The sequence below is a fragment of the Cryptomeria japonica genome, chromosome 7, assembly GCF_030272615.1.
Source record: "Cryptomeria japonica chromosome 7, Sugi_1.0, whole genome shotgun sequence".
Taxonomy (NCBI): Eukaryota; Viridiplantae; Streptophyta; class Pinopsida; order Cupressales; family Cupressaceae; genus Cryptomeria; species Cryptomeria japonica.
Window position 1 is genome coordinate 343,736,131 of NC_081411.1, and position 15,905 is coordinate 343,752,035.

Here is a 15,905-nt window from a genome sequence, read left to right on the forward strand (position 1 = left end):
GGATCCCGTTTCAAATTTTGGCTCGGGATCCCATTTCGTTTCTCATGCATTCCGTAAGATTTGCCTTTTTTTTCTAAGTGTAAAACTTCCACACTAAGTGGACACAACTTTGTGCACTTACCCAACAACTCTTTTAGACTATGATGCAAAAAAGTTGAAGAATATCAAACTTGAAGATGATCTAAAGGCTGCTCAAGATATTATTCAAGCACTTCAATAAAAATCTTACCATTGCAAGAAACAAGAGAAGAGAACTTTGTGAAAAGATGCAGAATGAGAATGATGAAAAGGAAACTCTTAATGATCTAGTAAACAAGCTAAGACAAGAAATCAGTACAACAAAGAATGAGATGCAAGATATGACTATGAGATTTTGTAAAGAAATTGAAGATACAAAGAAGAATGAAGAAGACTTGCTTAGAAGACTAAATGATGCTGAAAATGAAAACACAAGACTCAGTCATGAGAATGATATGCTAAAGACAGATCTAATGCATGCACAAAATGACAGAACTGAACTCATGAGACAGAAAGGAATCTTGGAGAATGAACTGACTGCTGCAAATCATCACAAGGAGAAATTCAAGAAAAGTTCAGAAGAACTTGGTGACATGTTGAAGAATCAGAAACCAAATGGTGATACAAATGGCCTTGGCTTTGAAATTGGTGAAAGTTCTGGTACTGCAAACAATCATGATCATAACAAACCGGTAAGACAACCTACTGCTTACAAATTTAATGGCAAATGCTTTAACTGTAACAAGTATGGTCATAGAGAAAATCAATGTAGATCTAGAAATTATCAGAACACTAATACACCCACCGGTCAATGTTCCAAATGCAACAAAGTTGGTCATAATTCGGAAAATTGCGGAATGAATGTAAGATGTTATGTTTGTGGAAGATTTGGGCACTTATCTAATCATTGCATAACACATATCGGAATAGGATATGGGAAAGTTATTCGGAAGAACAATGTGACTTGTTATGCCTGTAACAAGATTGGACATATTGCAAAATTTTGTAGAAGCAAGTCCTCACCGGCAAATAACAAAGGTCCTAGTTTAAAAGGTAAAGAAAAAGTTGAAGAGGTAAAGCAACAACTCTCAAAACAATGGATCAGAAAGTCAGATCAGAATATTGATGGGAATACTCCTCCACCGGTATAACAGAGTAACACTCCACTGACAGGAGACTCTTCATCTAACTAAAGAAAATTCTTTTGGGGGTTTAGCAACAAAATGAAAAACATACTATTATTCCCTCGGTTGATGGTGAGAAGTTGAAATTACTTGTATACCGGCAGATGAGTTAAGTTGTGACTTAACCGGCAAGCATTAAATGTGGTAGTTGGCAAAAATAACATTATAAAGCAAATGTTTTGGCTCCTTTTTCATTCACCGAACATTCAAATCTTCGAGAGTGTGAAAATTCTCGAGCAAAGGTATTCCAAGCGAAGAAGTGAAGCAATCATCAAATCATTCATCCTTAAGGCAGATTGAGGTATTTATAGCTATGGCATCTTCATCTACTCCTGAATTTATTGCAAACCCTACTGTTGTTGAAGTTGTTAAGCGACTTAGACCTGTATTTTAGCTAGTTCCCAAAATTGCAAAGAAAGATGATAGCATAGGTGCATTCTCTCAAATCCCTAAAGGAGTAGTATATGTTGAAGACCCTAGGATATATATACATTGTCATATTGATGAACTGGGTGATGATGAAATTAAAAATATGTATAAGACTGTAATTTGTGATGAATCCGAAAATGTCAAACATGAATATAATATAGTAGAAACCCTAGGTTTTACTGAAATTCTTAGTATCCCAATTTTTCCCAAGGATATCATAAGGATTGTGTTAAGCAGAGTACATGGTGAATTTTTCTGGTTAGACTCTATTCATAAAATCACAAAAGAAGCAGTAAAATCTGTAACAGGGTTACCCTCCACTGGTAATAGATCGGACAAAACAAAGGTCTCAAATGACACAGTGACAAACCTAACTAGTGCAACATTTGATGAGATCTCTAAGGGTAAACAATGTGAAGGATATAAATGTCAGGTTTATCAGTATGATCTTAGGTTATAAGGCTACACATGCAAATAGGTTAAACTCAATTTCTAGCCTATGTATCAAGAGTGCCTATGATATGGTCAATGATAATGCAAGGATAGACATATGTGAATGGCTTAAAGATGAGTTGATAAACAATTTGTGAAAGATCAAAAGAGACAAAAAAGGAACATTCAGATTTGGAAACTTACTTGTTTGTCTGATGCTATACATAACCAAACAAGTACCCGGTATTGGTGCTAGAGATTTTGGATTTGATATACTGGTAGGAAAACAACTATCAAATCTATTGAACAATATGGGAGAGAACGGGGAGAAAAACATAAATGATCATTTTCAAGCACTAAAAGCTCGAATGAAAACTAGAGTAAGGCTATCACAAGCTATTGTGGACAAGTATCAAAAGGAAATCTATTTTGTGATCAAGAAAGATGAAATTTGGATGGAGGCAATTATCCCTAGAACCATCTGGGTAACTGAAATGGGCTATGAAATAGATGACAACATCATAGAAACTTATGCAAAAGCCCTCCTTGAAGCTTCTAAGAAACCGCAAGAGAAAGTATTTGGTAGTGCAGAAACAATTGAAAGCACAATACAATCAAGGAAAAGAGTTAAGAAGGTAGAAGCAACCATTAGAAAAGGAACCTGGCAGGCAAAGGCAATCAAGGAAGATGTGTTGAAACAAACTGGTATAACTGAAAGTGAGTTGGAAGCACTTCAACCGGAAACTCACCTTTCACCGGTTGGAACTTCTTCTGAAAGTGACATACCTGTTGTATTCAAGAGAGTTGAGAGGAAAAGAAAACCTTCATCGGTACCTTCTCCTACACCTAAAAGGACAAGATAGAAGCAACAGGCAATAAGGCCTTCGACAAAGAAGATGACTCCTAAGAAAAAGGTGAAACAAACTATTGCTCCTATAGACAAACTTCTTAGCGAAATAATAGAAGATGGTAAGCTGAAGAATATCAATAAAATATACAATACACTATCAGCTGATGATAAGGAAAGTATAGAGAATAGTGTAATTTTGCACTTAGATATATACAAGAAATTCTTAATGGAAGTTGTTGATGAAATTCCAAATGACTTGTATAGGAGATTAGAAGCTAGAAGATTATCTATTATTGAACTAGATAAAAAGATTAAGATTGAAAAATTACTGGCAGTGCATCCAGTTAACTCACCTGATGAAATAGACAAATTAATCAGTGAGGCTAACTGGACAGTGTTTTCTACTGCTCACCGGCATGTAGCATTAATGGCAGGTAGAGTAAAGGAAGTTTCTAAGGAAACTGCTGATGGATGGGATATTTTCTTTATGGAGAAAGAAAAAGAGGAAGAATTACTCAGACCTAAAACTATCAAAGTATATCAAAAGGACAGAGATAAGGGGAAAGGTAAGGTAGGTGGACCACCAAGCCTGAAAATAACTAACAATATGCCCCCACCTCCTTCAGATACTCCACCTGTAGATATCACTAAAAATCAACTGGCCACTGAGAGTATGGAGACTCCGGTAGAAGATACAAACCCTGAATCAGAAATTTTGTATACAATAAATGTAGATACTCAGGAAGTTAATGTCGTGGTTGACAGAGAGACCACTGAGGATAAGGAGAAAGATGTGACCACTGAGTCACCGGCTGCAGAGGCTCAGTTAAACACAGAAAAACCTACACAGGCAGAGCAACCGACAGAGGATACCATTGAGAAACCGGTAGATACAACAAATAAACCATCTGAAGAACCAGCTAAGCAAAGTTCAGAGGCACAAACTAAGAAACCAGCAATTGTAAACTCAGAGAAACCTTCTGAGACATGGTTAGAGAAACCAAAACCAGTACAGGTTGAATCACAAGTACAGACAGAGACAGTGCCACCGGCACAAACTAAAAAGCCTAAACCTTTGTTTGTGGAAACGCAAACACAGAATGACCTACCAGAGATCGAACAAAGCAAGGAAATAACTACAACCGGTAGCATGGCTATTATAAAAACTGTTGGACAAACATTTGGTACAACTATGACAAAATTCAGACCTACTAATGTAACTGAGGTCTTATTAGATTCAATAAAGAAGATCACGGAATGCAATGCACAAGCCTATAAGGCTATTGATGATACCATACCAATTCTTAAATTGATAGCACCAAAGTGCAGTGTTGAGAATAAAGATTCTTTAGGCCAACTAGACACATTGTCTAAGTTTATCACCGACAACCTAGTAACTATTGATCAAATGAATGAGGATACATTTAAGGAGAGACTAATAAAAGAAAAAGAGAAATTCTTTGAGGATATTGTAAAGAAAAACAAGGAAGAAATTGACACCCTTTTACCGGAACTTGGAGAAATAATCTATGACTTCAAGAAACTATACAAGGACACTTGTAAAATGAATGTATTAACATAGGATCTTGACAAGGCGATCAGAAAAGCACAAGAGAAAATAAATAATATTGCTGACAATCTAATTGGCACATCAGATTCATTTTTGGAATTAGAAAAGAAAATTGCAGAGCAGGAAGAGAAAATCAAGAAATTGGAGAAAGACAAACAGGGAATAAAGGAAAAGGCAAAGGAATTAAAATGCAGACTTAGTCCAAGACTAGAGTATCTTATTTCTTTAAGAAAAGAAATATCTGAGGCTCTAGTTCCCGGAATGAAGACACCGGAAGAGAAAATGCACATACTCACCAGTACAATGCAGATAACACAAGAGGCCATAAAAGACTGCAAAACTTTCAGCAATAGCATAAATTTAGTTTTGACAGATATCTTTCAAATTGTAACCCACCGGTTACAAAAATCTAGGCAGGACTCTACTGACAGCGAATGACAGCCTTTGTCATTGATGTCAAAGGGGGAGTAGTGGGATGAAAAAAATGGTCAGAAAAAGGACATCATCTGCTCAGGGGGAGCATACAGTTTTGAGCATACAGTTTTGGAAAGACAATTTTGGCAGAATATTTTTGGATATCATTTTGGAAACTTTTTGATTTTTCTCATGAGTGTTGCAATCAATGCCAAAGGAGGAGATTGTTGGCAAATGCACACTCCAATGAGAAATTGTAGGTGATTGAAGGTTTTGTCATTGATGGCAACCTTGCAATCATATGATACTAGCAAGACAAAATACTAGCACCGGCAATGACAAACTCTACACCGACACACAGAGCACCGGCAGTGAAAGGAAAGATATCAGCATCCTGGCCGACAAGAATTTTGTTTAAAATGTATTTTGTGATTAATTGTAAAATCATTGTAAGCCGACATGGCGAGTTGTAATATGACTCATATATGTATGAGATCATTGTAGATCATTTTGTAATAAGGAGATAGGCGAAATTATGCAAACCTAATGTGTGAATTATAGGTTAAGGGTTTATGTATGTAGCAAAGCTTAAAGCGGTACTGGATCTGGCATAGCAAATGCTAATCTGAAGCAGTTAAAGACATTAGATTAATATAATCCATTTTTGTAAGTCAGTGTGACTTCTTTTGTAATTGAGCGGTGAGCTCTAGGCACTTGGGCTTCCTGCATGTGCATGCCCCTATTGTAAGAGTAATATTCCTTTATTGGCCAGTAAGCGAATATTGTGGGTCACAAATCCCACCGAGGTTTTTCCCACTCCGGGTTTCCTCATTAAAATACTGTGTTATGGTGTGTTTCTCATGTGGTTGTTGTTATTCTTGTTTATTGCATTATTTCTGGTTTACTGGTACACAGTTTTAACATGTTTTTCATGTTTTAAATAAAGTAAATTTCCACACTGGTTAGATATTGATTCCCCCCCCCCCCCCTCTGTATCTTTGGGAATCCTAATAGATTTTACAATCTCTAGATATATGAAATTAAGGTTTGAAGGTGAAAATAGGACCCTATTATGGTTTGGAAAAAAATGAGGAATTGAATTGCAAATTTGAAAAGGGTCAAACCTAATGGATAGGGACACCTTGAAATATGCTTAGAAAATCAAAATTGATTGAAATTGATTGAAATTTGCACAAAATCCAATTAAATTTGAAAATTAGGGTTTTAGGACCTAACTACTTAATTTTTGAAATTTTGAATTTTGAAAAAGGAGGAAAATTGAAAATTTGAATTTTGGGATAGAAAATAAGTCTGAAAAACAATCACAAATCTGAAAATTTAATTTTTGCACAAGTTCAATATGATTTTTGAAAATTAGGGTTTTGACAATTAACCACTTAATTATGTGAATTTGATTTGCAAATTGAACAAGACAATAAAGAAATTGAATTTGACAAATTATGTAATTTTCAGATCTAAGACAATAACAAGCAATTTTTACAAAACACAATTTCAATTTCAATTTTAAAAACTAGGGTTTTGAATGAATTAACCACTAATTTTGCAGGAAAATTAAACTTGTAAATGAAAAATATGCATTGATTTTCAAAGTAAAGCATGCAAGATGTCGGGTTCACCAAAATGTAATAGGGTAAATTATGATGAGGAGATCAAGAGGAAAGCTTTCCTTCTCTCCAAGGAGAGATGAAAGTTTCACTGCGGGTTTCCATTCAAACACTTTATCCACATTACATTAAAAAGAGGGGGGTGAATTCACTAGATCCAATCTCCGAGGAAAGAGATTGAATACTAAATGAATTGATAATGGTGTGAAACTAATAAGTTAACCCCTCTTTTAGAATGGAAGATGGTTGAATGATGTGTATTTTGAGACTAAGTGTGAATGTGGCAACAAACTGATTATAACTTGAGATAGAAGCGTGGGATGAAGTTGTGTACCTGGATCTGGCTATAATATGTCGAGACAAAGCCATCCTGCAAATTTGAGGAAAAGTTGTTGAGACCGTGTTGAAAGTGCACATGGTCCTCCAAAAAATTTGTGAAATGAAAAGGGTTTTTCCACTTCTGTGAATGGAGTCCAAATCTGCAAATACAGCTACGCACCTACAACCTACACACATAAAAGAGAGGAAAAGGGGTTGGGATTGGGGGTTTGCCTTCAGGTCAAACCCCAATTTTGGAATTAACCAAATGATGAAAGAAAGTACTTGCAAGTAAATGTAAATGAAAGACTGAAATGTAAATCACCTCAAGGGAGATTGCAATAGGAATGTAGATAGAATTGCTTGTGTGTAATTGAATGTTGAAAGGGGTCTCTTCAATGGTTGAATCCTTGACTTGAATGCAACATCTAGCTTTGAAGGGAGACTTGAGATGCTTAATGCTTGAATGCTTGAACTTATGTTCAATTGAACTTCTAGCTTATGCAAATGGGAAGATAAATGCAACTTATATATTCATCAATTAGGGTTAATGGATTGATTTTCGTCACAGGCCGACATCAGGAAGGTTTTCTCGCTCAAAATGCAAAGACCAAGGCAAAGTTTGAAAGATGGGGCCCTAAAATAGGGCAGGGAACGCCCCTGTCCTGCCCTTTTCTCAGGATAGGAAGCAGGTTTGAGCAGTGTGGAGGGAAAAAACAGATGCTATTTCGGGGATGAGAAGCTCTCGGGTCTCCGATCAGGCTTCGGGATTCAGTTCGCCAACGTGAGGACCCTAATGTGGTCGAAAATTGCAAGGGTAGCAATTTTATGACACTACAATTTGTACACTAATTTTTTCGTATAGAACCAACACTTGATGGAAACTTTTTATCACTCTATATAATTGTACTAAGTTGATAGCTTGTGCTAATTTATAGTCACAAGTTAAAAGAAAGATGATAAATATCATACAAGAGGAAACAATGAATTCTTTTCACATTGATATATAAACTACGAAACCTTTGATTTTTCAAAAGAAGGGATATGTAGGTAATTTCATCACAAATAAACCCTTGAGGTTTAGATTTAGGTCTAGAGACGACCTTGACATTGGGAGCTTACTACTTTCATGTGTAAGCATATAAGTGGTGATGTTGAGTTGATGCCACCATGGTGAAAGGAGAAGTTATGAAGTCAACACTTCTAAGCTAGATAGAAAATACTAATTTGATTCTTTATCTAGACCTAATTAATCTTAACTACTGGCATCTCAATTTGTTTTGCATGAAGAATAACGATGGTCTAATATATTTGCCATATTTAAAGTGATGAACTTGATGGGTTATAAAAACCCATGTCATGTTTTCCTTACTCATTTGTCTACTCTGTTCTCTAAATCTCTAAAGAGTGGGATTACAAATGAACTATTTTCGCACCCCTACCCAAGGCCCCAACCCCTAATTTTTCCTCCATTTCACTATCTTAGCTCTTATTTATACATTTATCATCCATATTACTTCATTAGCTTGTCATCCTTCCTCTATCATTTTTCTATTTGCTTATTTTTAAGATCTTCCTTGCACAACTTTTTTCGAGCAATTTCTCAAAGGGGCACCATCTTCCCATTTCATTGTCATCATCTCTTCTGACTCATTAGGCATGTTTCTCCAAACGCAGTACCCTTTCTTTGAAATGACATTGTTCTTGTTTGCTCACAGTGCAATTTCAAATAGGGGCAAAATGTAGACAACTAAAATTTACCTTCTCTATCCCTAATTTAATTAAATAAAATTATTTAATTAATTATTTTAATCATTATTCAAATAATATTATTTAATTAATGCATCCTATAGTTCTTCCAACATTAATCAAAACTTTTTTCTAAAATTCAAATTGAAATAAATTAATTTATTTGAGTTCACTTTACACACATTAAAAAAAAGCCCAAATTTATTCAATTCCCTAACTCACGCATTTTTTAAATCCTAATTAATTAATCTAGCCAATCATTTGTATAATATTAAATCTAATTAATTAACTTAATTTCATATCACATCCTATACCATCTACTTATACAAAACCTACAATAAAATCTTGAACCTCCATTTCATCTTAGAAAATCTTAGTCATTCACACTAACCTATGTTATCTTTCATACTTCTATGAAAGAGCATTGTTTTCATCTCTCATCCCTATGTGGCTTCACACGTGTGAGAAGACATGTAAAATTTGTTCTTCATGCATCCACTCTCTTCAAATAAAATGGCTTCACACGTGTGAGAAGACATGTAAAATTTGTTCTTCGTGCATCCACTCTCTTCAATAAAAACCTTCTCACAGTATGAGAAAAAAGTATAATCTTATTTACTATATAAAAAATAGGCCCTTCATTCCCTAATAATCCATGTCCCACACAAGTTCCCCTTTGTGCCTTGTCATCTCCCCATGAACTTAATCCTCTCAATGAATATGAGCTCTTGGTTTCACAAGTCAATCCAATCCATCTAAACTTTCATCTAAAATTCTATAAATTGACCCTATTAGAAGCTATTTGGACTACCTACCTCATGCAAATGTTATGCTACTATTCTAAAGAGCTAATTACATACATGCCACTGGATTCATCATATCTTTGAGAGCAAATCAAGGAGTGCATTGGAAGTATCTATTCTTCATCTAACTAAATCTAAAGTTATGGAAAATGAAGAAAAAATGAGTTTATATTTTTGTTTAATGCTTTCATTTTCTCCATTCCACATTTATAACCATACAATCAATTTCATACTATTAATTTACCATATCACTTAATTAAATTATTTTAAAAATTATATAATATATTATAATATTGTATAACACATTAAATTTTCTTTCATATAATTATCTAAATTTAGATCATGGTAATAGATCATAAAAGTAAAAAAACCTCTTCATAACAATGAATTTTAAATATGTATTCTAGCTTTGTCGATATTTGAAGAAGTATAATTTCGTTTTCTAACTATTCATGATAGCAATCATGACTAAAAGTTTGTTGAAACCCTTGCCCAACATTTAATGATATTCATATTTTTTAATATTATAGGCTTAGCTTTCATATACTATGATAAAAGCATAATTGCACTAGTTGTGATGAAAAGATTGACATCTTTAAAAACAACACTAATATATGACCTAACTATATCAAAGATCAAAATATGATAATGTAGGGTTAACACTTATCTTTTATGGTCTTTAATAATTCTAACCCCTTCCATAATTTCACTATCATATAAACTTAATGAACTCTATAGTAGTCATTGAAACCTAAAGATTACTGTAATTTTATTTTAGTTGTTGTAGACACGTGTTGGCTAAAACTCAACATTGTTGTTTTTTAGTATCAAGGTTCAAATACCCATTTGGTTATTGAACCCATGAGCTTTGTGCCCTTGCTAGGCCATTGATCTTGCAAATTTGAATCATTTACGTGCAAGGAATGAGGTCCTCCATATATGACCTTAACATTGTATATACAATATAATGTATATTTAAAAAAATATGATTGATGCATTTAAAATTCATTTAAGCTAGTGTATATATTAAAATTATATGCAAGGAATGAGGTCCTCCATAGATAACCTCAACATTGTATATACAATATTGATATATAATTGAAAAAAATATAATTTATACATTTAGAAATTAGTTAAGTTTGTATATATTTTAAACTATTTAAATTCCTCACTAAGGAATCAGCAAGGAAGCTCCTCCTCAACTATCTTCTGTCCTACGTGGCATATTTTAATTATGACTTTTATATACTCGGTTAATATGTGTAGCATGTTTAAAGTTTTTGATAGACGAAAGTTTAGGAGGCTGTGATTTTGCTGCTTCTCTGCTGACATTTTCTTATCTGTACCTAGGACAGCTCCCTAGTTTTGACTGCTTTTAATATCAAAAACATTTATACTAAAAAAACTTGAATAGACATTTATTTTAATCAAAAAATTAAATTTTTATACCCTCTAAATTTCATAATTACTATGTCAATGAAATAACAACATTAAAGATCATTACTATAGAAGACTTTAAGCACAAAACATTGTGTCATCAGTTACCCTCTTCTTTTAAAAGTATATTTAGATGATCGAAAACAAAAACAACAAAAAAATAAAATTGAAAAGAAAATTAATATTAAAAATTTGAATTTTAGAAAACAAACAATAAAAAAATTGAACTTTTCAAAAAAAAAAAGAACAATTATAAAAATATCATATTGGAAGAAATAAAACATTTTCTAAAACATAGTGTAGACATTTATAAACTACAAATTAATGTTGTTTACCTCATACAAACTTTAATTGACAAAACTATACCTATTATTCATACGAAGCTAAATCTTATTTGTTGAAGATATATGCATCAGAATGCACATCAATCTATAATCTGTTTGATAAATATACCATTCCTTTTCCCTCAACTAATACTCAATCCAGACATATTGCCTGAAAGACTCCACTGTAACTAATGACTGATTCACATTATGTAGCATAACATAGAACTTCCAGTAAAAGAAAGTGCTGATTAAAAAAACTGATGATCAGCAATAATGCTCAAGGCACAAAGATTTTGAATAGTCCCTATAGATCTAGAGAACTGATTCTTTGGATTACTTATAAATAGATTTTAATTAGATGTTTCATTATAATGTAAAAACAATTTGATAGATTCTTTTCCTTGTTTTTGGAAAGTTTTGTTATATCAGAACACTGCTTTACAGTTCAATTACAGAACTGAACACCTTTACAGTTCAATCACAGAGTACTAGTTTTCAAGAGTTGCAATTGACTATGTAATGAACAAAGAGTAAAACTTCATACCTAAGCCTAGTGAGGTCTGGATTAATAAAAAGACCCTTCTGGTCTGAGATCCAATATGAAGAAAAGGTTTTGACTGATACACAACTCCTTTCGGTCTTGTCCAGCCTCAAGAAAAGGCCTGGATTGATCAAACCCTTTTTGTTTGACCCAACCACAAGAAAAGGTCCAGATTGATAAAGCTTCTTTTTGTTTGATTCAACCTGATGAAATGCTTACCCCCTTTTATTCTGATCCAACCTCATGAAAATGCCTGGATTGATTAAAACCCCTTTTCTGTCTGCTACAAACTCAACAGAAGTCTTTCAGCTGATGGCAAGATCAACAGATTTCCCCTTGTAGTTTTCAAACAATTTTGCCGCCTCAGGAGTGCCCAGCAGAAACTTGTCGGCAAAACTTCGTTCACTTAGGTTATACACTTTAACTAGACTTTTGGGAAGTCTTGATGGATCTGTTTCCCTTAAAAATTCAAATACCTTATGGCGTGGTAGAAGCCTATTCTCTACGCTATAAGTCAAAAGACGTGAATGCGTAACCACAATGTTCGGCTGAAAGCCAGCGGTATTTTTCAAGAAATCCATATTTTTCTTTATCTTATCAATGCCACCAGAGAGCGTACTAGGAAACCACCTTACAATCTTCAGGATCTCATTCTCCAGAAGACCAAGAGTTGTCAAGAGTTTTAATTTATTTTCAAAATTTTCAAGCCCAGAGCTATCAACCGCTGCAAGGGCGTTCGCAAATGCTTTCGATCCCTCCAAAATACCTAGGTTTCTCACATATTCAATCTCCAATTTCAGCGCCTCTTCACTGCGCAAAATTAAAGTGGGCCTTAACTTGATTAGATATAAAAGAGGTTCACCTTGCATACTTGATTGCTTTAAAATGTCTATGTTAGGCTTCACATTGTCAGTATTACACATCAAAAGCCTAGGATACCGCATGATAATTTTGTACAGACTATACTTTGAACCAAATATGGCTACAAGCAAGGAAACTTTAGGGCTTAGGTTTTGTTCCAAACTGCAAGAGAGCAAACCGGGTGCTTGACTTACGATGTGTCCCAGGGTACTACCAGTAAAACCTAATGCCTTCATTAACTCAATCTTGGGCTTTAACTGACTATCCACTTTGAACTTTATAATATTTGGGCGTGTGAAAACAATTTTCCTTACCTGGTCTTCGGTGAAACCTGAGTCTCTAAAGAGCTGGGTTGCCTGCTGGGCTGTGCCGATGGATATAGTTTTGTACAAATCTTCATTCCTCCTACCAATCGCCAAAACTTGGGACTCAGAAAGCCCACATTCATTGAGAAAAAATTGGGTCGTAGCAATTTTTCGTCTGCAATATTCTTCTCCTTCTGTTCGTCGTCTATTTGATGATATGACATCAGACAATTTTGAGGTGGAGAAGAAGGAATATTTTGAGAGAACAGAGTACCTGAAGGGTGAGAGTGTGCATTTGAGGAATAGCATTGTATGGCATTCAACAAATCAAACCCTAAGGTGCTGGATAAAACCCTAGGCGCAGTGACACTTGAAGAGAGTATTAGGGCAAGTCACTCTAAAACAGAGGCTTTAGAGGCAAAGTGTAAGGCATGCGATTTTCATCCTTACATATTAAAAAATTATTATTAGTTTCTTTGGGTAAGTTCCGTCAAGATTAGAAATTTAATATTGAAAATACTTGATGTTAGATCACAATTAAAAAATACGATCAATGAATAGTTGTATAGGATAATTTTTTGGTTGTGCATTGAGGAAGAGCATCTTGTGATTGTTCATTAAAAAATTTAAAACTTTTACTTTATAGTTCAATTGTAGAACCTTGATGATAATTATAGATTATCAAAATTTATATCGAATATGTTTAGGTTAAATAACATAGTAATTGTATAATATTAGACGATAATTAGTAATTGCAATATGATAGTAATTGTATGATAATTAGTATTATGTTGAATATGTTAGATTAGATGATTCACACTTTTCTCATGTTTTGTTATAAAGATAATTATTGCTTCCTCAAATACTATTGAAAAAAAAGGATATAACATAGATGGTTTTAATTGGTTAGAATGTAGTGTTAATATTAATCATTTAAATGGATTAGTAAATATTGATTGTTATAGTTATCCTACTACATCAAATACTAATAAATCTTCACCTTCAGACTAGATACTAAATCCATATCTAATTCAAATGATAAAATATAATAAATAATAAACTAGATCGAGAAATTTTGAGTGTTGCAAATCAAGCATTTATAGAAAGAGATGAGATGCTTATATAATTTGACATGGTAAAAGGTGGGACATTGTTATTAACTAGCTAGATCATTGTCACCGTGATTTGAAGTTAGAATTGAGATGTAGATCTCGAACTAGTGAGTTTTGATAATCTTATATGAAATTTTTTGCTCTTATAGATTGGGTTGTGTCATGTAGTTGAATCTAACTAGTGTATAATGGTCTTGTGTAGGTACGTCTATTGACCATAGTCACATAAATCATTGTGTCTATTTCAAAATTATGGTTGTTCTTATAAGGACAATTTAAGACTTGCTTCAAGATGAAGGAGATGACTTCAACTTTCCTTGATGGTAGTAAAACTTCTACAAAGACATACAATGTTGCAATGTATGCCAATCAAGCTATGCGAATGTGAAATCTGTCTGTGGGCTAACATGGTATAGAGATCTAGCAAGTTCAATACTTTTGAATTGGATTTGTCCTTGTGTACTTCAATGGTGTATCAAATAGCTTCTAATCACCTATCAAATATCCTTAAATGTATGTCCACAACCACCAATTTCATTCACTAACTAGTACATTAGTTGACATGATAATGAAATTTTGTGAAAGGGTTAAATTTGAGGTGTGGAAAGGTGAATTTGAATTTGGAAGACTATGAAATGTCACCTTGTCAATTCCAAGACTAAGCAATGTCACACCACATGTGATGCAATCTAGTCAATAGTAAAAAAATGGCTATACAAACATGTATAAGTGGCGAAGGTCAAAGTTTCTAGAGGGAGAAAATGAATAATAGTTATTTGGCGAGAGTAGGTTTATATTCCAAATAGGTCAAGTTGAGTGCTACAACTATGAATTTACGGCACAGTGATACACTATTGATATTACAATTAAATTGTTAGTGATAATTAAAGAAAATGTCTAATCAAATGTGAAAACGCGTTTAATTGTTGATAAAAGCCATCTTGAAATTATTAAATATATGAGTTAAATGAATTTTTTTTTAAATCACATGTGAAAAGCCTTCTCTTGTAACTTAACAACACAAGCCATATAAGATAATTACACTAACATATGCAACTTTAGTGGCAATAAGATGCAAATTGCAATAATACAAACCCTTTAACATAAATTTAAAAAGCATATTGAACTAATGAAAGAATCAAAATAGAACATGATGTAAAACATATAATTTAAATTATATAAAATTTATGTATTATTGTGTGGAAATATGTGAATCTGTTATGCAAATCAGATAACTGGAGGACAATTGAGAGGGGGGGGGGGTTTGAATCAGTTGCCAACAGATTACAAAACTTTATTACCAGAACACATAAACTCAATACCGGAATGCATAAACCAAATAGCAGAATAACATATATAGCAATTAAGCATAAACATAAATCACAGAACAATTACCATCCATCCATAACATATGATACCAAGATTTGTGTGTGGAAAACTCGGTAAAAGGGAAAAACCCTAGTGGGAAGCCTACCCACAGTCAGATAATATTTCTGCAATAAGTATGTGATTACAAAATGAGGGGCCTGCACATGCAAGAAAGCCAACAACCTAGAGTGCACTACTTATCACAAAAGGAGCCTCACTGACTACAAAAGACATCCAGTCTACAATCTGGAAAGAGGAGTAAAATTTAAAGATAGCATCTCTTATGCCTGAGTACAATCTCAATTAAGCTCAGTACTAGAGGTCGTAAACCTCTCTTTCAAACCTAATTCAATCACCTATAATCGATCAAAACCTCTGCATATGATTACAACATTATTCGCACACAGATAATTGCAAAACCATCTCATATATGATCTACAAAGAGATCTTACAATGTATATACCAACCCGGGACCTAAACAATTAGGTTGGCCACCTAAAAGATAATACAATAAATTCATAACATAAACCCACAATCCAATTATCAACCAAGTCATCTTAAGA

At 33.7% G+C, this 15,905-nt stretch overlaps 1 protein-coding gene across 1 annotated transcript; it reads right to left on the minus strand.

Moving 5' to 3' along the window:
- Positions 1-11,462: 11,462 nt before the first annotated feature.
- On the minus strand, positions 11,463-13,251 carry LOC131045208 (uncharacterized). Its single transcript, XM_057978753.2, has 2 exons — positions 12,872-13,251; positions 11,463-12,506 (listed from the first exon to the last, which is right to left on the minus strand). The coding sequence occupies exons 1-2, from the start codon at positions 13,084-13,086 to the stop codon at positions 12,002-12,004; spliced, it is 720 nt and encodes a 239-aa protein (XP_057834736.2). The 5' UTR covers positions 13,087-13,251; the 3' UTR covers positions 11,463-12,001.
- Between the last annotated feature and the right edge of the window lie 2,654 nt (positions 13,252-15,905).

Excerpts from the sequence above, each read along its gene's own strand:
- LOC131045208 (XM_057978753.2), bottom strand. The coding sequence starts at position 13,086 with ATGTCATATCATCAAATAGACGACGAACAGAAGGAGAAGAATATTGCA. Across the intron at positions 12,507-12,871 it reads CAGGTTTCACCGAAGACCAG|TGAAGAGGCGCTGAAATTGG; the intron begins GTAAGGAAAATT and ends AATTTTGCGCAG.